We start from the raw sequence: 25,183 nt of genomic DNA, 5'->3' as shown, positions 1-25,183 counted from the left end.
GCCCCTTAGATTAAACAAAAATGCAAACATTCCTGTGGAGAGGCTTCTTTTCTCTCAGCTTCATACACTTCTCCCAGATTTAAAAGAGATTTAAAGGTTTAAGAAACAGGAATTGATTTAACTATAAACAAAATCTACATTTTGTTAGCTGTGTAGTGAAAACAAAAACAAAAGTAGTATTGTTTCCTTCAAACTTACACCTAAAAGATGATCAAAAATGAGCAGGACTAATGAAGGACTAAACACAACGGCATCAGAGGAGTCATGTTGTGTCAGGCTGTGTGTTTGTGTGTCTGCGGCAGAGAGGGTTTGTGTTTGAGGTCATACTCTTCCAGCAGGGTCTCTCCGTCGATGTATCTGAGGCTGCGCAGGAAAGCCAGGGAGGTCAGTGTGTGGGAGTGGGTGATCCGAACGTAACCCGTCACCCTCTGGATCAGACCCGTGAAGCTCTCCAGCTCGGCCACCATGTTGTCTGAAACGCACAGGAAGCGGCAAACGCACAAATGTCTTCAATTCGCCCGCTTTACAGGAAGAAGATCAACGATTCACAGATCAAACCACGGTTCTCACTTTTAGAATCTTCAAACACCAACATTTATACCTTTAGAACAGAATCAACCAAACATAAGACAAAAAACAAAGACTTAAAGAGACAGGAATGGGATTTGACACTCCTTCACAATCATGTTTTATCTAAATTGTTGACTAAATTTAACACAAAATCAGTTTTTTGGAAGAGATTTCAGCCGAAAACCCTTGAAAGTTTTCCTTTATCGACAGTTTCCTTTTGGTGACAGCAGCACACTGCTTTAGTTTATATCTTATATTGCAGTAAAAGCATTATACTGCAATTTATGGCCAATTATTACGTTGCCTGACACGTAGGATTGAGAATCTCAGACGTCACAAATATTTATACTACAAGCTGTAAGCTAGTGGGAGAGAGTGCATTTTAAAGGGATGATGGGATATCAGCGTCCACGCCAACAGTCCCACCCACACCTCAGAGGCAAATTTCTAATAAACTTCTGCCCCTCTGCAGACATTCTGTCCCTCCTCACTGTATAGTAGTGTATCACCATTTTGTAGTGCTGTCCGAATCTACAATTCCAAAGTCACAAAAGCCTCTGCAAAAAACCAGTGTCCATCGATGCTCACTGGATCAGAGAATATAGACCACAATGCATTGCGTCTTTCAATGTATTTTTTTAGTTTTCTTTAATTTTTTAATAAACCATCGACGTTTTTATCTTCAAAAGACAGTGGATCCATAAATAAACGCTCATATCAAGTCGATTTTAACTTTATGAAATCGATGACGTCATACCTGCCGTTAAAAAGGAAAAAAAAGTGAAAAGTGAGCATGGTGTCCCATTTGCTTTTTCATTTCAGGACACTACATAGTGCCGCACTAAATAGTTTTTCAGTAGTTAAGGGTTAGGGTGGGAATTCGGACAGAGCCACTGTGTCTTAAAAAACAAAAGACGTTTTTCTGATTTTGGCTAAAAATGGCATCATCACAATTAAAAGACCACTGGGGGCGTTTTTACAACAAATCAAAATATAGTTGTAGAGGGACTTTAAAGATAGTTTTTTTGTTTTAAAACACAAAGTTCTCTAAAAAGATTGCCATCCGTTTCTCTTGTTTGGAGAAACAGATTTCAGAGAGGAGAACCTGAACCTCACAGTGTGAATGGAAGAGAACATTTTCATGTATGGAGAACCAAACCAAACATTTGCGGTTTAGTGACTCTTGGGCCCGGCGGGCAGAGTTCTGCTTCGCCACGGTACTCACGGCCTCTGCGGATGTTGATGTGCAGGTTTCCTTTGATCACGGTGCAGCCTTTGAGCGACTGGGCGGCATCCATGGAGTCGATGACCTTCCCGTCGCAGACTTTGTCGCACAGACCATCACAGGCTGTGCAGTGCATGCTGGGGAGGAGGACGGGGACATTAAGCCAACATCTGAACCTCGAAAATGAGGTGAGGAGGTGTAGGAGACTCTGAGTGATGCGTTTTCTCACCTGTTGGTGGCAGAGCGGGTGTAACCGGACGGACACTCAGGCATGCACTCTCCCCCGTGGATGACGAAGGTGTCAAAGTCCGGGTGGTGGACTTTAGAGCAGACTTTGGCGCTGATGCAACGCCAGCCCTCGAACCGGTAGGTGCCTGGAGGGCAGTCCGCCATGCAGCGCCCTTGGTGGAAGTAATGCACGCAGGCCGCGCACGCCGCGTCGCTGTCGGGAGCCGTGCAGCTGCCCAGGCACTGCGGATGGCAGCACTTCCCCTCAGCGGTGCAAGCTCGCCTTCCACAGCTTGGTGGACACTCTGGAAGATAAATTATGAAGAAAAGGGAAACTGTTAGAAAAACACTGAGGAAATTAGGGATGCAAAGACTCACTTCTCCCACAATTCAGCTCAAACCTTAATTTTTGGATCACGATTTTGTGACCCTAATCCTAACAACAAAAACATGGAAAATCATTTTTTTTAGTGGCTAATAAGTGAGTAGCAATGAATAAATACCGTCCAGTTGGCTCAAACTAAGCCTGGTGTAATACAATAAAACAATAAATAAGAAATCCGTCTGAAATTTAGTGCACTGCTGTAGGAAGTAGGAATCACACAATTGAGGTCAAAGTTATGACAGAAAGTTCAGTTTTAAGCAGAGAATTGTGGCATCCCAAGAGGAAATCTAGAGGAAAAAGATGTTTTATATTTTCTATAACTATCATCATCCTACCTACAGGTGGTCTGTGACAGTGTGTGTTGTTTGCACTAAATACCTGCATTAATTCAAAATACATTCAAAAATACCTGAGTAATGTTTTATGACACTTTTATATCCACAAAGAACAGCCTAAAAGACACAAAATGCAGGTTTTAATGCTTGAATCTGCTTTGTCAAAAAGGGTTAGGGCCAATTAGAAACTACAACAAAAAAAGTTTTTATGTTAAAAAGCACTTTTATTTAAAGTTTTAAAATCCAAAAGAATCATTTTTAGATTGTATCCACGTAGGTAACAGAATTAAGCGAGTTAGTTGAATCTTTTGGGTATCGATTCGTGGATCAGGTATGGAGATGTGTATCGAATCGTGCGAGAAGGAAAGATGCACACGCCTACATACGTTTAAGAAGTAGCGTCCAGTTTCATACGCTGGTGTTGCTGGGCGAATTAAAAAGACAAACTTGAAATTTGTAACCAAACACTGTCTGGTATCAATACTTTACAATGAAATAAATGTGTCTATTTCATCTTGGAACAAAAAAAAAATGCAGCTGAGAGCTTTCTGTTTTGTCTTTGTAAAGATAATATTAAAAAAAGTTGATATCAGAAACAAGATGGCCTTGTTCCAGCCTTCTGACTGAGCTTTTTTTTATTTTTAAATCACACCAAACAGAAACTGTTCTGGAGAAAAACAGCTGTTCTCGGGTTAGAACCCCTGCCAACGCCTGTTCTACTGATTATAAAATGACGTTTTCCCCTAAAGCCCACCAGCATTTCACTACTTACAGTATGGACCAAAAGTGTGTCCAAACTTTTGTTCTGCACTGTACATGAACGCGTAAGAATGGAACGTGGCGTGGACCAACTGCTGTCGGGACAGCAGTGGCTTCAGGCCCGAACAAATGATTTGCATTTAGTGAAGTGACATGTAAACAGCCGGTTTACATGACGTATTGCCAGCAACCAAACCGGCGATACGTCAACAGGAGGGGGGCTTAAAATCCAAACACTTCATTTCACTTCCTCTGAAAAATGTAAATACAGCAAACAGACTTTCAACAAATCTGGCTTCAGCGAGAACTAGTGCAGGATTTTCTAAACCCCTGCAGCTCCAGCTGCTTCCTTTACATTGGTGGAACACGTAACTGATGGCGCAGAAGTCGACTGCAGTGACGGACGCACAAAACAGGAGCCGCACCTCCGTCTGGACTTTTCTCTATAGAATCTCAGTGGAGCGGGATGGAAACACAAGCTCCTGTAATGACGGAAACCTTCAGCTCTCAGGTGAAAGCAGCGGTCCAACTGAGAAGAAAGCCCTCGACTTTCAAGACTCGACACGACGGAAACAAAGCCTGGTTGTTAGGGAAACACAGCAAATCACACCATTAAGCGATTAGCGTGAAGGAAAAGCAGTGAATAACTATCATCTGGATGATGTCAGCTGCTTAGGTTAGCCAGAGGCTGTGTTTAAAGAGAAACCAAACACAGAGCAGTTTATGGTGTTTTTTGTTTTGTTTGAAGATGTTAACAAAGCAACTTCCTTCAGTCTGCTAAAGAAAATAAGGAGAGCTGCTGTTTATTCCAGACAACTTGATGCATTAGTGCCTTTTAAACTGCTGAAAGACGCGGAGAGACGGTCCTGCTATGCAGAAGGACGAGAGATGTTTGAGGCTTTTCAAACCCACATTTATTGTGTCAGAATCCATTCGGGGGCATGTGTGCGCGGTTAAAAACCCCCCCGTCCTGACTGAACCAGCGGCCTGTCAGGTCCCAGCAGCCAGCGAGTTCACAGTTTGTGCTCAGCAGGACGCCGCCGCTGCATTTCCCTGGCACAGAATGTTCTTTCGCTGCCGTGAGAGTTCCCGGCAGGGCGATGGGATCCGGCGGAGGAGTCGTCCAGCCTCTGCTTGGAGTTTGGTGCTAACTGGAGCCGCTAATCTGTGGCTTCCTAAATAGCGGCCTGACAGTGAAGGCGGAGTGACGTGTAGGGGTCAGCGGGTACGAGCAGATCCGCCGCATGCCTGCCATGCATCCCAGCTCTTAGCCTCCTCCTGCACATTAACGGAGTTTTTAGCCACGCGGTCTGGCATTTCAAGACGCTCATCTCACTTTACTCAGTTACTCAGATATCTGGAGGGTGCGAGAGTGTCATTTGAACTCTAAACCGTGTGCCCTTAATACACTGTACCGTTGCATAAACACAAAAGCATTCCAGATTAGACACCTGTGTAAGCTGCCCGCCACCCTCAAAGACGTATTCAACTTTTGTTTTGTTCCTCCGCCACCCGACAAATCTCCCAGATATGCGTTTGATCAGGTGAGAGTCGGTCTAGACTGTGGTCATCATCTGTGATAATCAGTAACTTTTGCTTTAAAGACTAACAGCAGGAAAACTGGATCTTGAATGAAGGAGAGATAGAAGTGGATGTAGAAGAGGCAGCAGGAGGCCATAAGACACTGGGATGGGGGGGGGGGGGGGTAAGTAACAGGAGGAAAGCTCTAGCAGATATTGTGTCTTTCACACAGATGGTAAAGGTCAGGAACGCAGACGACACAAACAGAAGTCATGTCCAAAAGAAAAGGAACACAAGACTCGTTTTTCAAGTCTTGCAGAAACATTTGTATTTTTCCCAAAACCTTATTTCAAATATTTTGGAAAGCAGCTACAGCAGAAGCAGCTGGAGTCCAACACAATGATGGAAACAGTCAAACATGGGGGAGGTGGTGTTATGGTGTGTGGCTGCTTGAAGGTCTGGACTGGTTAGAATTGGTGTAAGTAGGAATCGTGTTCTGTGTCTGACTCAAACACAGCATTGAACCCTTAACTGTGATTATTAGAAGGGTGGTGGTTGTGGTGGGGGGGCATCAGAGTCTGGACCTAACCTTGCAGAGGAGTGACTTTAAAAAAAAGCAGATTATGCTGGGAAATCACCCCATGGATCTGGAGTGAAATCGTTTTTGTAAACATAGTGAAACAAAACTCCAGAATTCTATCACAGACACCAGGTCCCCGCTACATACAGCACAACCAACCACTATATTTAGGGCGGAATGATGAATTATGAAGTCCATTTATAGGCATAGTTGAAGTATTGAAGTTGAGTCGTAGAATCTGGGTGTTACTCTGATTATAAGATTTTAAGTCCAGATGCAATGCCTCAAGCGTCTGGACGGCTCAGTTGGTTAGGAGTGGTTCGCAGGATCCCTGGGATCGCGCAATGAGCTTCATCCAGTGAGGGTCCTTAGGAAAGACCCTTCATTTATCGCCTAAACTATTCTATCCCGTCCCCAGCCCACATAAAAGAATTCAGGAAGGGCGTCCGGCGTAAAACTCCCTGCCAAACCACGAATCGGCAAAAGCTTCTTCCCTGAGGCGACCCCTGACGGGATACGCCGAAAGGTCAACAACAACATGCAATGACTCAACTGCAAGACATCCCCTGGATAAATAAGAACGCTTATCAAATACTGTAATAATATAATGAGATCATTTTGAAATAACCTTCAGTGAAAATTCATTTTAGAACAGAAGTAGTGTGATTCAATAAGAACAGTTTCATGTAATAAAAAGCGTTTATAGTGAATTAAAAGCATGAAATATGGGCTAACCCAACATAAAATAAATATCACATGAAATATTTGAAAGACTTCTTGAGAAATAATCTTAGAGACACTGTGGTTTTTATCTCACAGGTTTCCATCGCCTCAAATATTTTTCCAAGACAAAACATTTGTAGTTGAATCGACTGAAACTGTCAGCAAAGCTAAATAAAACTACATTCCAAGTCCTCTTTAATCCAACTCAAAGTAAAGCTGAAAGCTCCTATTTAAAAGCCCTTTTAAAGCTTACAAAATGTTTTTAAAAAAGCTTTACTTGAAATTGTAAAGCTTAAAAAATGTGTTTTGTTCTGTAGAAGATCGAAACTTTACAAAAGTTTACATAAAGGACTTAAAACTCTGCAAAAGGGTTTGCAGTAGCTTTCTCTGCATGATTTAAGGGCTAAACAAATGCATGACAGAATTTATTTAGCTGTTCTGAACCGCTTTTCCGGAAATTAGTTTCTTCCTTCATGCAGTAACCACACAGATAATCTGAGCTGCCGTTCACTTCTGTGAATGTTCTGAAGCTCTGATCTGGAAGCAAAACGGGGTCAAACGAGCAGCTGAAGGTCTGCCGGGTAAGACGGCGAAGATCCAACCTGCTTCCAGGAAAGAAGGCTGTGTTGTCGGACTTCTAATCAACTTAAGTCCTTATTGGCAGATTGTTTGTTGTGGTTAAATGCAAATCTAAACTGTGGAAAGTTACCAGACACAGCAGACTGTGCTGTTTGTCCACACAGCTCAATCCACTCGACGGCGTTCTGGTGAAGTCAACACTAACTTGTAAATTGAGCTGGTTAAAAATCATCTGTGACACAAACAACCCATGACGTGACTGCCCAAGACCAACTTCTATCCCTGGGTCAAAAGATGTATTTATGATCAGGTTTTTTAATGATAATTCAGCTGTAAATACACGTTATTGGCTGTTAAATGAGTTCAAATAACAGTTATAAGTAGTTGGTAAGTTTGCAGCCTTAATTGGGTGGAATGACTTTTTTTATTTTTTTTTCCTGTCATAACAGAGACGTCTGGCTGTGGGATTAAGATCACGGCTGTAAGTCGAAAGGCAGACGCAGAGCTTCAAGGGGAACAGAAATCCCAGCCCAGCAGGACGGCAGGCTGGAAACGCCGCCGCCGCCGCAGCAGCAGCAGGCGTGAGCTCAACGTCGCCGACATTGCTGGGTTTTTTAACCACCAAACAGATTTTTCCCAGCAGACCTAAAACTGCCCCACACGCATGCAGCCAAACTCGACGCCAATCGCCTTGCAGGCGGAGCGATCAAAGAGACTGGTGGATTTAAAAGCTGGTTCCTGAGCCTCTTTTCAGCCCCCATCCCAGGCATGACAGGAACAGGATGTCCCACACAGATGGCTTTAGCGCTGTATACCGCTCAACAGTGGCAGATAAAAGGCAGATGTCTAGACTGATGACAGCACAGCTGGCTCACGAGCTCAGATAGAGATCATCATTGGTTTGATTCCAGCAACATCCTTCAAGTTTCACAGGTTCACTGGCTGAACTGTGGCCTCCTCTCATGTCAGCACTTTAGGAGAGTCAGCATCTTCCTGGCTGATAACATTTACTTCATGTTTTCTGCAGGAGGCTGTACTGTAACACCATTTCTCTTGTTTTATCCATGAATATCTAGAGCTGTAACGCTTACCCGAATATCTACACCTCAACATAATTATCGCTATAAACTGACAAATAATGCTGGATTGTAAGTAAATAAACTAAATGCACTAGATTGTTCGTGATTGATAAAAAGTTAGGTGGTTTGTACTGAAATAAGTTCCAAAAGGCCAATTTTGTTTGAAATATACCATATTTTTTGGACTGTAAGCCACTACTTTTTTCCTAGGTTTTGAACCATGCAGTAGATACAAAGGTGATGCTATTCTGTGGATTTTTCTAACCTGAATTAGAATCGAAAATAAGGCCGACGGAATATCAATGCACTTCAGCAGATAGAAAGCTGATGACAAATTACCAACTGGCAATTAAAGTGACTTGTGGTTGCAAACACAGGTAAATAAATACCTGGTATTTGCTCTTGGTTCTGTTCTGTTTTAATCAGCAAAGTTTCTGCCACGATAAAAGGCAATGTTCCTGAAAGAATCTGTTTAGGTACATACATGTACATTTACGGTACAAAATCGTTATGTACTTGCAGTAAATATCAAAATTCTCAACAGATATCTGTGGCTTATAGCCCAGTGCGGCTTGTAAATGTTATTTTTTTTTTAAATACAGCGGATGCGGCTTAAATACAGGTGCGCTCTATAGCCCAGAAAATACAGTAGCTGACAATTTTAATAAAAAATAATGAATATAAAACAAGATTATTACAAAAAACTTTTGATCAATTATGGGAGGTCGTATGATTGTCTGCTAGCCTGGCGGAGAAGCCGTTACCAGAACACATCTGCAAACGTTTCCTCTAGCGTGTGTTTTTCGGGTTTTGGAGTTGGTTTTGTAGTCGCGAGAGGCAGAGGCGCCACATGAACCCCCTCAACCGTCAGTAATGAAAAGGCATCGTGGGATGGTCCCGTTATTAAAAAATACAGACCAGTTAGTTTAGATTTTCCTTGCAGTCACAAAAAAAATAAAAAATCGTTTACTGCTGAAGTTAACCACAAAGTTAATTTGGATGTTATTTCTATAAGTGCGTCCTTTCAAGATTTCTATTCAAGTTTCTCTTTTTTTTTAAATGAAGGGATAAAGCAGCTTTATTACATGTATGTTTAGTTGATCAAAGTTTCTATTTCAGCTCATTATCATTAAACCTGGAGAATTCACAATCAGTTGATTGTGAATTCAAACAAAAATAACAAAAAAGGTCAAGTAGATAAAATAACTGTCTATTGATAAAACAACACGGACAAAAGTAAACATGAAAGCTAAACCAAACTAACTATGAAAGTGTGTATCATCTACTACAACCTGGATGCAGGTCAGCATGAATGTTTGAGCCTTACAGGAATTTTTAACGCGTTCCTGTGGCATCTTTCTCATGAAATATATTAAGAAAAAATTCAGGGCATACATGTATAGTTTTCTTCAGCACAGCAGGCCGACACATTTCCAACCAGAATGTGAGTCACTGCGGCTGATGAGAAACTGCTCCAGTGGAGGTTTCCACGCTCACTGGGTTTTCCCATTTTTTGGGAATTTCACACACTCCCAGTCCTCCCAGTGTGTGTCCAGAAACTTAAGCAGAATTAAACCATAAACCACACCATTGCAGAGCTCTGAAAAATACAAAAAACCAGCTAAGAGTACTCTAGTATTTACAGCCCAGATGTTTTAGTCAGTGTGGATGTGTTTAAGGGTTACTGTTCAAAGAGGCCTGGATTCATTTGTTGCAGAACTTTGCAACAGGAAACCCACTATAGCTGGTCACCTACTTCTCCTGACAGAGCCTGTGAGGAACCAACCACTGATCCAGTCTGACAGAGTTAGTGCTCTACAAATGTAAAATGACAATTTACACATTTGTTCTGCTTTATTCCTAATAGGGTTGTGCCGATGGACGATATCATCGTCCATCGTGATGGGTGACTGACATCCCGATGGAGAGACCACCATCGTGATGCCACGCCCCCGCCACGTTACGAGTCGACACCATAAGCCGCGGTTACATCTACAAAATATCTTGATGGGATCAATGGTCGGATTAGAATCCAACCGTGTAGATGGGCCCAGAAAAATGATTTCAGAATATAAAAACGTTCACTAAGGTCACACTTTCCGTCGGAATAAATCATTCGCACATGCGCAGTAGGGTTTGAAAACCGGAAGGATATAAAGTCCGCCCAGCGGCTTTTTTTTTTTCAAACTTTATTGAATGTAACAATTCAATACAAAACAATGTTAAACAGCGCCGAGCGGCTATATACATTGACATGTCAGCTCGGTAAAATACGAGATGATCTTCTAAACGTGCTTTTAATAATGTTACGGTTATTATGAAACACCTGTTCGCTCATCATTTGAATTTTGATCCGTGTGGTCAGTGCTTTTTCTGAACGAAGCCAGGATTAGCAGTATGCTAACACGGGCTAACAACATTAGCTTTGGGTGGCGCTGCATGCTGTGAATAACATCAGCCTTTATTTAGTCGGGACACGACTGGAAACACAAATCCACGTCATTGTTTGAATGTTTTCTAAGGACTGAGCCACGTTTCTGCTTTGAAGCTCAAACCCCTGTGTGTGCTGACGATCCGAGCTGTGCTCAGACACACTTTTAGACCCGGTTCTGAGTTCCGTTGCTCGTACCCCTAGAGCTGCGGGACGGATCGCAGTCTTAAATCTCCCACACATACCGCTCATGTACCCCCCCCCCCCCTTCCCACCAAACACAAAGCTGTAAGTCCGCGCTCCGCCGGTCCACTTCGCTAGTTAAGTGCGGGAGCGGACTACTTCTTTTCTATTTTGTTTGTTACTTCTTTTGTTAAACTCACTTCCCTCAGTTTATACTGGATCATCGCGGATTAGTCATTAGTTGGGAAATAAAATGAAAAAAGCAAAATAACGAATAGCAGTTATATAAGAACGAAAAATGTAAAAATACCCCCCCCCCCCGACGATGTCATCGTCCATCCCGATGGTTGACAGCAAACATCGTCAACGGCCAATTTAAGGGACATCGCCCAACCCTAATTCCTAATAAAGAAGTAGTTTGTTTTAGAGTTTAAGTTTGATGACAGGAACTTCCAGAGGAATTCTGGATTTTCTCCACTGTCTCCACCTCCTTACCGAGGCGTCTTTTTAACCTTCTGCAGCTAAAGATTTGCCTGTCCTTTGATTTTATAACTGACTAACTCCCCGGGCCTGTCACCAAGTCATCACATCACACCCAGACAAACCGTGGTCCGCTGGAGCAAGATGATTTTGTAGGACCTGAAATGTGTGATTACGGTATCTAGAAAAAGGTCAGGAAACACACGAGTTCCTCGGGAGGCTTTGACAACAAAACAAAACAGCTGAAAGATTGTTGAGCGTGCAGAGAACATGAAACATCTGAAGAAGAACAAAACCATCAAATCTAAACATCAAACTTTGTCCAAAATAAAAAGATTAACCAGGAAACTATGATTATAAAACCACACTTTTATTTTGTTGCATCACCATTTACAGTCAATTATCCAAAATATAACACATTGATGGGAAAAACAAAGAAACCATCTGCAGTCTGCACAGCTCAGTGTCTGTAATCCAACAATTACATGGAGTCAACACAACAAACCTCTAAGACGGGCCACGGCGTGTTTGTTCTTTTCATTTTCTAACAGTCAAAGCACACAAGCTAACAGCCCAGCAGAGCTAGTCCAAACAGAGTTGCTGGTTCATCCTTAAGAAGGTGTTGTGAATAAACAGACTGAAAGAATGTGTGGCATCTGTCTGTTGACTGACCTGGAAACAAAAAAAAAAAACTAAAGCTGTGGCTCCTCACTATCAGGAGGGAGGAGGCCAAATGCTTTTGCTATTTGTTTTTTTCTGATTTCTGAGACTTTCACATTAAAGCCAGACTTAAGACACAGCGTCTGCAAATCCAAGGAGACACAAAGAAACAGAACAAGTCTGCCTCTTCTCTGTATTATGTCTACATCCAAACAGCAGGACTGAACACCAGCTTTGGCCTCAAGGACAAGGAGAAACACCAGGACATCACACACCAAACTAAGCCTCTATTTTAAAGTGGAATTTGAACTTTAGATAGAGAGAGAAAACAGTGATGACTGATCATTCTGTTTCTGTCTTTTCCCATCAAAAGACAACACGATAAATAATGAAGATTAGACAGATGATCTGATATCAAACAACTGAAGCTTAGAAAAACAAGAAAAAAGGAGCCAAACACCCAGAAGACATCAAAAGAGAGGTTTCTTTCTTTTCTAACCGGTGCCAGATGTCAAATTCCATAAAAGTAAAACAAAAATAACAAAAAAGGTCAAGTAGATAAAATAACTGTCTATTGATAAAACAACACGGACAAAAGTAAACATGAAAGCTAAACCAAACTAACTATGAAAGTGTGTATCATCTACTACAACCTGGATGCAGGTCAGCATGAATGTTTGAGCCTTACAGGAATTTTTAACACGTTCCTGTGGCATCTTTCTCATGAAATTTATTAAGAAAAGCCAGCTTGAAATATATTTCTATGTATTTCTTTTTTAAATTGTAGTTAACCAGGAGCAGATGAAAACATGCAGTTTGTTAAAGAGCTTATTTGTGACAAAGTACGCTAGATGCTCTGCTCAATTCTGATGCATCCACTTGCAGACGACTAGCCCAAAAAATATCTCTGCTTGACACTCGACAAGGGGTAGGATTGGAGTTAAACCACCAAATGACTCCAAGTGTCTGCAGATCACCCCAGGGGATGGGTCAAATGCGGAGAACAAGTTTCACGCAGACGGGTGTGGGACAACTAATGGGACTTAAACTTACACATCTTTGTTTTCCTCGTCTGAGCTGGAATCTGGCTCAAAACGGTACGGTTGGATAGCTCGAATATTGTTTGCCATTTTTGTTGCCCTGATAATGCTAGCTTGGGGGGTGTGAGGGGCTGTAAGTCAGCGGGAGAGAGTGTAAACAGAGCGCTCTCAAAAATCGGATAGATGAAAGGGGGTTGGGTTACACTGTCTTGCCCACAACTTGTAGGCGAATTTCTAATGGACTCCTGCCGCTCAGATGGTAAAAACACACAAAAAAAGATTTTTAGAGTGAGTCTGTACGCCTCAAACATTCTGCTGACCTCCATCCAGCCTGCATGATACACACTTTCAAAGTTTTGTTTAGCTTTCATGCTTTACTTTTGTCTTTTGAAAACTGTCAGTGCCGTGAATCGTCTTTACCCTTTAAACAGCTGGGTTTTTGGCAAAACATAGCCACTGCTGCTCAAAAAGATCAATCCTCCGAATAAATGTAGGTTTACTTTTCAGTTTGCAAAAAAGAATTTAACACTTGACTTGCTGTAAAGGTTTTTTGAAGCTGTTGGGTGCTTCCACAAACACACAAACTTCTTCATTTGTTAGTTGTTGTGCCAAGACTCCAGACAAACTGAGCACAGTCAATCACACGTGAGCTTACACCTGTCACCATCTCTGATTGGTTAAAACCCTAATGTGGGTGTTATGAGTCTGTTGTTGAACAACAACCTATAAGTCGCACGGCCCCTGAACGTCTGAGCGCACTGGTACGACCTGAGATTGTTACAGATTGCATCTTTAAGGAATAAGGTTGCATTTGCAACCAATTTGGTAATACTCTAGAGCCCCTAATGTTGAGAGAAGAGACAAATACCCTTGAAATTTGATGGAAATGGGGAATGAGGCAGCAAGGTTGAAAACGCTCAAGACAACCATCAACCAGGAGTCAGTCAAGGCCTGGACGTTTAAAACATCAACCCGTTTCTTCTGATAAGAGGCTCAAGGAGAACGTGTACCAATTTATGATGAGTTCAAAGCCAAAAAGATGAAATGAACTCATATGTGTGCCGTTCAATGTCTTGCTCAAGGACACTCCAATATGTGGACTGAACCAGAGATCAAACCATGGACCTTTTGACAGAAAACGTTTACTCCTGCGTCACAGCTAGTGTGTGTTGACTTTATTCCCCTTTAAAGTCTCTGTAAGTGAGCAAACACGCTTTTTGGAAGGGTGGGTTGGGGTTAACCAGATCAGATTTCATTAACTAAACCAAGAGATCTGTTTCTACATCTTCCAAACAAATCAGCAGCTGAAAAAAAAGTGCTTTGACGTCTTAGTGAGGTGTACTGGTGAAAGGATTGAACTGGTGACCAGGTTTTACCTGGAAACTGATTACTTAGGAACTTATAAACCAAACCAACCCCCCCCCCCCTTCTGTCCCCCAAATTTAAAAATATAACAAATTTAAGTTACTGCGGTTCCTCAGATGACCAAACGAAAAAGCTTTCACAATGGAGCCCAGTCCCACTCATTTTAAATAAAAAATAAATGTGTTCACAGCAACTGTGTAACAAAAAGTAAAAAATAACCATTTATTTAAAAATAAAAGATTCCTTATACCGCAAACACCTTTTTATAATAATAAAATATTCCACTAATTTTTATTGTAAGTCAATAATTGGTTTGATAAACAATTTATATTTGGGGTTTTTTCCAATAAAGTGTTTTGTTTTTGAATAAATATTGAGATTTGATCCGACGTGTTGTGTTGGTGTTATTACAATAATAAAAACAGGTAAAGGCACAAAATGGAAACAGTTTTTTTTCAGTAAATGTAGGATCTTGTTCAATTGGAATCAAAACTTAATTGATAAATTAAAATAGTGGCAAAAAGAAAAGACTTTTTTTAATGTAGAACCTTGAATTGTCCATTTTCTATGGAGAGTCGACCAGAAATGAACACAAAGTTCCACAGTGGTGGTTTAGGGTGACTGCAGCCCTTCATGCTCGCTCCGTGTTGAAAGTTCCCCTTATGTTCCTTGGTCAGACAGCTGAAGCCAAACGCTGCAGAAGCACACCAGCCTCTTTCACATAAGATACCAAGAATTCAGTTGCCAAAAGATTATTGGAAAGCACGTCTAAAAGACCCTTAGCTCGTCTGCAATCACAGTGAGAAGGACTAAATAAATGTTTCAGGCTAAACATGTCAAACACAGGCGGCGTCAAATCTACGCACAGCAGATCCCTCAGAGTCGAAGCCCATGTCGACCTGATGGTGTTAACGGAGCACAAGTCAGCTCCACAAATTTACACTAGGCACTTTGACTCGGGCGAAACCAGAAATGATCTCTTCTAGGAATTTCAGGTCTGGGTGTGCCTCTTCACTGAAAGCAGTCAGGGATGCGCTCGGATGACGAAGACGGGGTGAGGGGTCCGTGTGTTTTCAGGGGGAACCCTTCGGGATTCAAGGAAGTGTGCAGCCAGATAAACATTGTGCTACACGCTTTGTTAGAATTACATCAAAAAATGTTTCTCCAAGCAAAAACAAATTCTAAAAGTTTTTGCTAATATTATCACGTCAAGCTCATACTTATGCAACATCTTTTCTTATACATTTGTTTTGTTTTTTTGCCTCATGTTGAATTTTTGTATAAAGATTCAGCATTTACAGTTTTTTAAAGAAATATTCTCTCATTTTTGAAGAGAAATTGTGAATCTGTTCCGGTTCACCTGATATTTGAAAGGGTTTGCTAAAGTTGCAGATGAACCAAAAAATATAAAATAAAAAAGTCTTAAGAAGGATCTAAAATCTGCAGGTCAATAAAAGTTAAGGAATGTCTTATGGGAAGATGTAAAATGCGGGATGTTAGGGCTGCCATTGATTTTTAATTACTGAAAACTGTTTAATAACTAGAATTTATTCTCCTGAGGCTTAATCTCAAATATTCATGACACCAGAGGTTCTGAATCTGTATTATATTTTGACATTTGAGCCATTTTAATGTCAAGAATTAACACTACAGTAAGATATCTACATTAAAAAAAAATGTATAAAGAAGCAGTGGATTTCTTTGGTATTCAGTAAAACACAACGCTGAGGCAAAATGCCGAAAATGCCAAAATGAAGTAGAGCCAAAACTGCGCGATAACTTCCAGAAATCTGACACAGTCTTCCTTCCTCTTCAACGTGAGCTTTTAACCATAACTATAGTCCAGAAGTGGAAAACCCCCAGATTGCTGCAACTTTACTGCAGATTAACGAGTGATTAGAAAATGTCCGGACATACAGACCTGGAGAATCTCTGAGTAAACAAACTGCAGATTTATGACTCCATCTTTCCCAGTTTGACTCCCACTTTCAGACAAGTTTTCTTTGGTTTTGAAATGTTTAAACAGAAAGAGCGTCTGTTTCTGTTTTTTTAATGTATGTTCAGCATGAGGCATCCTTGATCATTTGCTGGACATATATTTCATAAAAGGGATTTAGAGAGAATTGATTATAATTTTCTTTTTAACAGTTGGAGTGAAGTCAAAAACCTTTTTTTTTCAGCTGAAGACGCTAGGGCTGAGGTTTAAGATAACATCCCCTATTAAAAATCAAAGCAATCTTTATCATCAAATCCAATCATAGATTTTAACATTTTATCTCAAGCAAAAACTGCTTTCATTAAGTTTTTGATGTAAAAATGACTCATATCAGTGAAAATGCCCCCTTTGGTCACTCTGATTTAATAGTTTTGTGAAAACAGTTTGGCTTATCTAAAATTTTTTGGTTTTGGATGGAAATTAGAAAAGTAAATTAACATTTAAAAGAAAAATAAACTGGAATTGTGAATTTATGTTTAAAAAAATTCAAATAAATTTGTTTTTTTTTTCTTTGGCAGTAACAACTACACTTTGTTGGAATAATGAACTGAAGTTTTATCATTTTAAAAAACAATTATATAAACATTCACAAAAATAGTCGAAATTCATCCTGTTAGTTAGCTGGTTTATAAAATGTATTCAACTGCTTGCATTGCTGTTCCTTGTTCTACCACTAGGAGACGCCAAAAATTCATCTTTCAAACTCTAGAAATAGAACCTTTTCAACCAAATGGCAAATAAAGTAATTATAAATACATAGTATTAACAAAAGACAGAAACTAAGCAAGTACAAAGACTAAAATACAAACAATGGGATGTGATGTCTAGTAAAGTAATCTAACAGCAAGTTAAGCAGCAGCTCTGAACACCCTTCTTGCTCAGAGAGTAATCCCCTGGACCACGGGACAACAGTAGACACAAAAATTCCTTCCAGTAAATCCCACAAAACTTCTTTGTACTTTAATGATGTGCTTTCATCTCCTCCAGAAAAACATCCCCCACGCCGCTCCGCGAGTGCAGGTCTGCGGGAAAGGAACGCGTTTGCCTCCCGTCCTGCAGAGACACGACTCTTCCTGAAGGAGTTATGAACGAGACAGAACACCCACACCAGACTCCAAAAAACAAACGAGGGAAGTAAACACGTGAGAATGCAGGCCTCCTCACCACAGCTAAAAGGAGACCTCCCCGCAGATATAAATAAAGCTTTGACGCTCCTCTTTCCCGTCACTTTTATGAATGTGTGCAGTCTAAAGGCATGTCCTGATATAAACTCAATAAACTCAGTTCTCTTCCCTTTGTATCGATCCGTCGGGTGACTGGGTCTGGAAATAAAATGCCTGTGAGTAGAAGTTGACTGTGGCGCTCTCAGTCTCACACACATTTAAACAATGGATCCCAGATCAAATTACCGGATCCGGAGCCGTATTGCTGCAGGCGATTAACACTGGCGACCACACGCTCCTCTACGGCTGCAGAATATTAAAGTAAACACAGTAGCAAGTTTCAAGATCTATTATATGAAGGTAATATAGTTGAGCAGCCAGAGCCTGTTCAGAGGTAATGAGCACCATTTGGTCAGCGACCTCAAACACTCCGGCTATTAGCCTTCCTGGCTTTAATGACGTCTGGCTTTAAAACCGCCAGATTTCTCCAATAAATTACCTAATAAATAGTTGAAGAATGTAGCCTCTGCAGGCCGAGCACTCGTACTCCTGCTGTTGGAAATCAATTTGGTTTTAAGACAGCGGGGGCAGAAACGGATAGCTTGTTCTTCCCAGCACTCCCTCTGGAGCCAAGTACACGGCTGAAGTATCTTCGTAATTTCAAGCGTTCCTGTTTGTAAGGAAAGTTTGCGAAACACAAGTTCCCACCAGGAGGGAGGGAATTCTGTGACTGACTGTGGTAACTCAGAGCAGGTGTAATGATAATGATAATCTGAGCAAATAAATAAGAGAAAGCTTTGGCCAGAACTATGCAGTCATGTCAACACATCCCAAGAATATCCATGAAACAATTTTCCTTTTTCTTGAATTACACATGAAGTAAAGCAGAACCCTAGACTAACTTCTTGCGTCGGAGGACTGAACTTTTCCCTCAGGTTCACCCACAATAAAGTCAAGTTCGCCCCCATTTTCAGGCACATTGCATTCAGTTTTTACAGGGTCACTTCGCATTAAAAAAAGTGCGGGTCATTTGCTGCTGCTGAAGGTCAGGGGGGACACTCCAGCATGAAATCTGTTTTGTTGATGCTTTATAAAAAACTTTTTTCAGCGTTTCAATTTAAATTTCATTAGAACCCATCATTTGTACCATTGGCAGCCGTCGTTTTCCCACAGTCTTTATAGGAAACGCTGAGCCTTATATTATGGACTATCGTGCATCTGAGCCAGGAAACAGGTCGATCTGCTCTCTTGGACATGAAAACACTTCAGAGGATTTTATATAGTTTACAAAATGTTCAGCAGAAAGTTAGATTTTGGTTTTATTATCAACCTCACAAGGACTTTTATATTGTTAAATCTCAATGACCCCCCCCCCCCCCCCCCCCCCATTTTGTCTTCTTCCTTTGCTCTGTGCACCGAAACTCACAATTAAAACAAACAGTAAATATTATTTTACTGGCAGTAAACTAAGTAAAATACAGCAGTTATGACATTACTTCCTCCATTTGCATTCTCCACCTCTTCTTTTTCTTTCTTTCTTTTAATGTCCTTTCTTTGTGCTGTCAAAAGCACAAATATCACCAAAGGTAACATTACTATTGGTTTAGACCAGGCGTGGGCTAAAGTATGGCCCGGGGGCCACATGTGGCCCATTAAACTAATCTGGCCTACCAAGATGAAATAAATGACATTTAAAATCCATATTAATGTTTTATTTTCCAAGACATTCTGGTGTCTACAAATAAAGTGACCTTTGCTTAGGTGCAGAAAGTTATTCTGCATTCATGTGGTGTTGGAAGACTTGTCGTTTTTCTGACGTTCATGTGTTTTCAGAGTTGGACAGTAATTTTTCCGATTCCAACGCAACATTTCTCGAAGTTTGGGTTTTTCTCTGAGAGACATCAACCCACTGGTGATACTGGCACTAAAATTAGAATAAAAGTTACGGGTTTGCAATAAAACTCCAAAATGCTTGGTTATCAATCAAAACGAAAGCGTGTTTTCATCCAGATTTCATGTTGTTCCTTTCTTTTCTAGGGTGGATTACCAAACACGGCCCACATCTGCGCCTCTTTCGGCCTTTCTGTTAAATTTTAGAACCCTCTGAGGCCCAAGAGTCAAAAGGTTTGCCCACCTCTGGTTTACACCCTTGTGTGGGCTTAATGTGGGGCTGTGGGGCATTTGAATTCTGTTTAAAAGTTTGCAGGTTTGATTCCTGCCTGCCCGCCCATATGTCGAAGTGTCCTTGGGCAAGACACTGAACCCCACCTTGCCTCTGGTGGAAGGTTAGCGTCAGTGTTCCCCCATCAGTGTCTGAGTGGGTCTGTGACTGTAAAGCGCATTGGGCCTTCGAGGAAAAGCGCTATAAGAGTAAACGGCATTTTCCATTTAATGTGTATCTTATGGTGTGATCTACAGTTCTTCTCGGTCGCACCATCAAGAATTATGTAGATTGTGCGACCACTTCAGTCAAACGTATGAACCGTGTAACGGGACTCTAAACATGTGCAAGCTAAAAAAAAAAAAAGGATTCTTCTAGCCATTCCTTCAAATGATAATAAAAACTAACAGGTCAAAACAATTTCAACATTCCTAAATGAAATAAGTACATAGAAAAATGTGCCGTTATTCAAATGCCAGACTGAGATCATATAAGTAACAGACGTTATGGAAATAAATAATGTGAGACTACATTATAAACTTTCATAAACATGAAACCCAAGTAGAAAGATTTTCTTACTGTAGCAGCCAAACAGGAAGGTGAAGTGAGTGTGATCCAGGTGGGTAACTACATTTCATCTGGATGTATTTTCAGTGGAGTTATTTAAACTTCATACTATAGGAGTCAACATCTGTTCCATAAAAATTAAGAAATTAAAAAAAGCTTTGAATTCAATTTAGTTTATTCATAAAGCGCCAATTTACAATCCAGAGCAGATCCATTTTATAATCCAATTAAGATCATTCCAATAACTTTAAATTGTCTAAGAAGTTTTTAATAATACTTTATATACTGCAACAGACCTACAGGTTGCACGTTTTTCCTGTCTAATTCACCATAATGTGTGAAGAACTGCAACCTTAATGCAAAAAGAAAAGTGCATTCTGCTTCTTGAACTTTGTTCATAAAGACCAAATCAACATCAAGAATTGGAAAGCATAAATGCATGCGTTTGCAAGCGCACTTGCATGTCATTGCCACCATATGCTTCACCCGTTTCCACATGTATGTGAATATACAACAGGTTCTCTTTAACCGAGGTTAAGGATGCAGACTGTCTGTGTGCACATCTGTAATGCTGACCCGACTCAGGCAAGTTCTGACCCAGCTTTATGTCGCACGACTGACGCCATCAATATGCTGAGTCTGCAGTGCCGCACCAGCAACCACAGAAACAACACACACCCACATCATCTGACGTGGACTCAATGTTCTACATCATGTTTTTCTGTTTTAGTGAACAAAAACAGATATTGCACGAACATGTTTGAATTTAAAAACAACATTCTGAATCCACATCTTTGTTTTGGTTTCATGAACTCCTAAAAACACCAAATCTGCAGAGACCGTCTTTCCGTTGAGTCAGAAAGACTCCTGAGGTAACAGGTAGCGGCTACAGTCGCTTATCAAATCGTTCCGCTCTACCACTCCTGTCCAAAAAAACAAAAACAGGAAGAGTGCCTGCAGTACAGCCGTGTCCTTTCACTTCTTCCAAAATAATACAACTTTCATGATAAAAAAGGCCTAAAATGTAATATTAACCCTTAAACACCGGATATGTCACCAATAAAACCTGAATAACGCTCTTTGACGTACAGTGACTTCAGCCGTTTGCGCAAACAATGTGAATCTGCTGATTCTGTGTATCCAGTTTGCGTCAATACTAACAGAGTGTTGCATAACGTCGCAAAGACGCTTTTTGTGTGGCAGAATCAGCCAATTTGCGTTGATTGCGTAATCACTTCACTACTTTAAAGTGCTGCATATCAGCGCAAAGCTTCAGGATCCACTGGAGTTAAGGTTATTGCTTAAACAGTTGCAGCGTTTCGGTAGTCGAAAAAAAATGTTGGCTAAAGCTTCGATGTTAAAGGGTTAAAAAGACGTAAAAGTGGGGAACTGTCACGTTGCTCAGTCCACTCATGCGTAACACAAGCAAGGATGCCGCTCACACCTGAAGGTGTTTTGATGCCAAAGTAAATTCCCTCAAATGACCTGATCTTAAAACTACTTCCTGTAAGTTTCACATGAATCACAATGCTGGCTTTATTCTTTTAAACATCCTGTTTTCGTGCGTTTCAGGAGCAGAGTGTGGGTGTGAGGGTCTACCTACCCTTCTGACACTGATTGGAGTTCCAGCAGTGGTAGCTGTAGCTGTTCCGGATCATCGCCTTTCTGCAAAGAGGGTTGTTCTCCGTGACGCCCAGGCAAACGTCGCTGCACTCCTTGGACTGCTTATTCCCAGCGATGTAATTGTTGAACTCGGCATCCATGATGGAGGACCAGTCTATGGAGTCAAGGTAGCAGAGCTCTGGATTCTTCTCGATTCGGATGGCCCCACGCGTGATGTTCCTCAGGTTGTAAAGCCCAATGTCTTTCAGGCTGGTCATCTCAAAGATCACCAGGGCGTAGTTGTAGAAGAGATTTCGACCCCGGATGACAGTGAGGTTGGGAAAGAGCGTGCTCAGACTGTCCAGGCCCGACACTCGGAATAGCAGCAGGTAATCGGTGATCATAGTCAGCTTGGGGAAACTGAGGGAGCGGAAGACTTCCTGGTTGGCGTTGTTATTTTTGTCGCCAATAAGGAGGATCTGCAGGTAGCCCTCCACCACTGTGCAGTTCTCCAAAAGCCTGAATTCGTTGATGTCATTCCCAATGTCGATGCTGGGCCCACAAACTGTAAAGACAAAAACGACAATTTACAATTTCAATAGACACTCTCCTCAAGAAAAGAAAAACCTGTTTCCATACTTTAGAGCTTATATTGGGTAAAGAAAGTGTTTGTAAATCTCCAAGATAACAAAACCTTTGGTTCATGACAGGTTTGTTCACTAAAAAGCTTTAAATATTGACATTACACTTGACCTGTGCTTTTATTGCCAGAACATATTTGTTTTCTAGTTCAACCCAAGGCAGAATAAACACTTGCGTCAGCTTTGATTTGAACTCAGGTTAAGAGACCAATAAAGGTTTGATTGCTCTGCTCTTCTAGTTCGCATCCGTCTCAAAAGCCCAAAGTGTTGAGCCCTGCTTGAAGGATTTACTGAGCTTTCAGAAAACAACATCAAAAGGAGACGGAAGATATCATGCATTAAAAAAATGCACCCACAAAGCAGAAAATGAATGATATATGAGTTTTAGAGGAACTATGGAAGCCCCGCTCTTCTGGATCAACAACTACCGACACATTATTGGTGGATCTCTAAGGACATCAGGTTCTCATTACCCACCAAAAGCAGATTTTTTTCAATTTAAGAGGGGTAATTAAAGTTACACAGATAAAATGTTAGATATGCGTCTAATCTAAGAGTGTCAGCCAAGCAGAGACCTTTCTTAAGGTCTTAAGGAAACTGACAGATAAACAACAAAGAAGAAATAAAGTGTTTCAGTAAAGATTTTAAAGGACATCACAGCACCGCTGTATCAGTGCTGGGGGTAACTAATGTTAGAGTCCAGTTCTGGATGTCATACAACCAAATCCTAGCATTGTATTAAAGCTGGGATCCCTGGATCATAACTTAATTTCAAAATAAAATCCAAATTGGCTCTTTCTTTGTTTTTTTAACTTTAATAAAAAAACACAAGAAAAAAAATGAATAACACAATTTTTCCCTATACAGTAGTCCATTGTTTTTCACGCAAGTACGTTCTAAAAAATGCAATATGTAAAATCGACATGGTATTCAGCTTTATTTTTTTACAATTACTGAAAGCTGTAAAAATCCTTACTACACACTTTATATTTTCACACTTTTCTCTCTTGTTTAAACTCTCAAAGTTCAAAACATTCATAGAAAAATAAGTTCAGTAAAATAAAAAATAAAAACAAAGATCAGATTATGATCAAAGATTGATGTAAATTTGACAAACTGAGCATGTCACCTCTATTGTACACAGGACACAAGAGATTGATTGACAGTGGTCTACAGCCAATCAGGACACAGAAACCAATACACTGTGAAAAAGAAAAAAATCAGCAAAACCGCAAAAGATTCACTTATGGGAAGGGACACACGCATAAAATATACAAGAGTAATATTGTGCTAAAAAATAATATTCTAAAATTGGTGACATTTGGGAAAATTGGGAAAAAACATTTTTTTTACAATCACAATTAGATGTTTTAAGGTTGTAAAATCCCTCGCTACAAATTTTACAGACTTTTCTCTGACGAGACATGAACATTTTCACACTTTTCCCCCCGTTTAAATTCTCAAAGTTCAAATCTTTGTAGAAAAATAATAGAAAGAGAAATATCTGATCTAAATTTGGCAAACTGAATGCATTCTGTGCAGGAGACAGGGCATGGAGAAGAGTGATTGACAGTGCTTTACAGCCAATCAGTGAGAGGAGAAAAAGCAAGACTGTGAAAGGTGAATCGCCTTATTGCAAGGGACTACTCTGAGTCAGTTTTATTCTAAATTTTACAATCAGCATTAGAGCCCCACTAACTTAACTAAACTATAAATCTTCACACTTTCCTCAATCACATTCTCTTTATTTTCCATCTAGGTACATGCTGCTTTTGCTTGTAGTTTCCAACTAGATGGTTTTTACCAGATCAACTTTATTTATATAGCACTTTTAAACAACTACAGCTGAAACCAAAGTGCTACACATCTTTAAAAACTAAAAACAAACAGGCATCAATATGACAAAATACAGCTCAAAGACACAAAGAATTAAGAAAGAAACGAAATTAAAAGCCAGAGAATAAAAATGGGTTTAAGACAGGTTCTAAAAATGGACAGTGAGGGAGCAACTCTAACGTTCAGAGGGAGGTTGTTCCACAGTGGAGGAGCAGCAACAGAGGAGGCCCTGTCCCCTCTGAGCCTCCTCCTGGACCTCGATACCTGCAGGAACAGCAGGTCGGCTGACCCGAGGGACCAAGAGGGGGAATAAAGGTGAAGAAGCTCAGAAAGGTACAAGACAATTTAAACTGATCTCTATAAAAACACAGGCAGCCAGTGGAGTGATGCAAGGACCAGGGTGCTGTGCTCTCTTTTGCGAGAACCCGTTAAAAGTCCAGCAGCAGCGCTCTGAACCAGCTGCAGACGAGAGAGCAAGGACTGACTCACTCCATACAAAAGTCCATCGCAATGGTCCAGGCGGGACGAGATGAACGCGTGTATCAAAGTCTCTAAATGCTGCCAAGAAAGAAACAATTTCCCCTTAGCCAGTCGTCTTAAGTGGTAAAAACAGGACTTCACTACTTATCTAATCTGCCCTCCAATTCAAAATCACTATCAATCCTAAAACCAAGGTTGGTAGTGGGTTTAAGACATGTTCATGGTCCCAGGTCAGCAGAAGGGATCACGGGGGCCACTTGGTCCAAACATTTTTACCTCTTTTTTCTTTTAAATTAAATTAACCAAATTCAGGGCCAACCAAAAAGTATGTCCTTCAGACAGTCCAGGAGTGCTGAGAAGTAGCGTTGGGCGATGTCCCTTAAATTGGCAGTAGACGATGTTCGCAGTAAACCATCGGGATGGACGATGCTATCGTCGGGGGGGTGGGGGGTGAATTTTTCGTTCTTATATAATTATTATTATTTGTTATTTTACTTTATTACTTCATTTATTTTATTTCCCAACTAATGACTCATCGGCGATTATCCAGTATAAACTGTGGGAAGTGACTTTAACAAAAAAATAAAAAAACAA

At 40.7% G+C, this 25,183-nt stretch overlaps 1 protein-coding gene across 4 annotated transcripts in view; it reads right to left on the bottom strand.

The window, feature by feature from the left end:
* Positions 1-25,183, bottom strand: part of LOC101163560 (insulin-like growth factor 1 receptor) — a 50,133-nt gene that overhangs the window by 16,892 nt on the left and 8,058 nt on the right. For all 4 annotated transcript variants that reach the window (XR_002872994.1, XM_023953673.1, XM_023953671.1 and 1 more), the window contains 4 exons: positions 21,634-22,197; positions 2,025-2,328; positions 1,796-1,932; positions 328-472 (listed from right to left, as the gene is read on the bottom strand). Coding sequence is in view for 3 of the 4 variants with exons in the window: in XM_023953673.1 (XP_023809441.1) it covers positions 328-472; positions 1,796-1,932; positions 2,025-2,328; positions 21,634-22,197 (1,150 nt within the window). In the remaining variant the exon portion in view is untranslated. The remainder of the gene's footprint in view (positions 1-327; positions 473-1,795; positions 1,933-2,024; positions 2,329-21,633; positions 22,198-25,183) is intronic.

Source organism: Oryzias latipes, chromosome 3 (genome assembly GCF_002234675.1).
Source record: "Oryzias latipes chromosome 3, ASM223467v1".
Taxonomy (NCBI): Eukaryota; Metazoa; Chordata; class Actinopteri; order Beloniformes; family Adrianichthyidae; genus Oryzias; species Oryzias latipes.
This window is presented reverse-complemented; position numbering and strand designations above follow the sequence as displayed.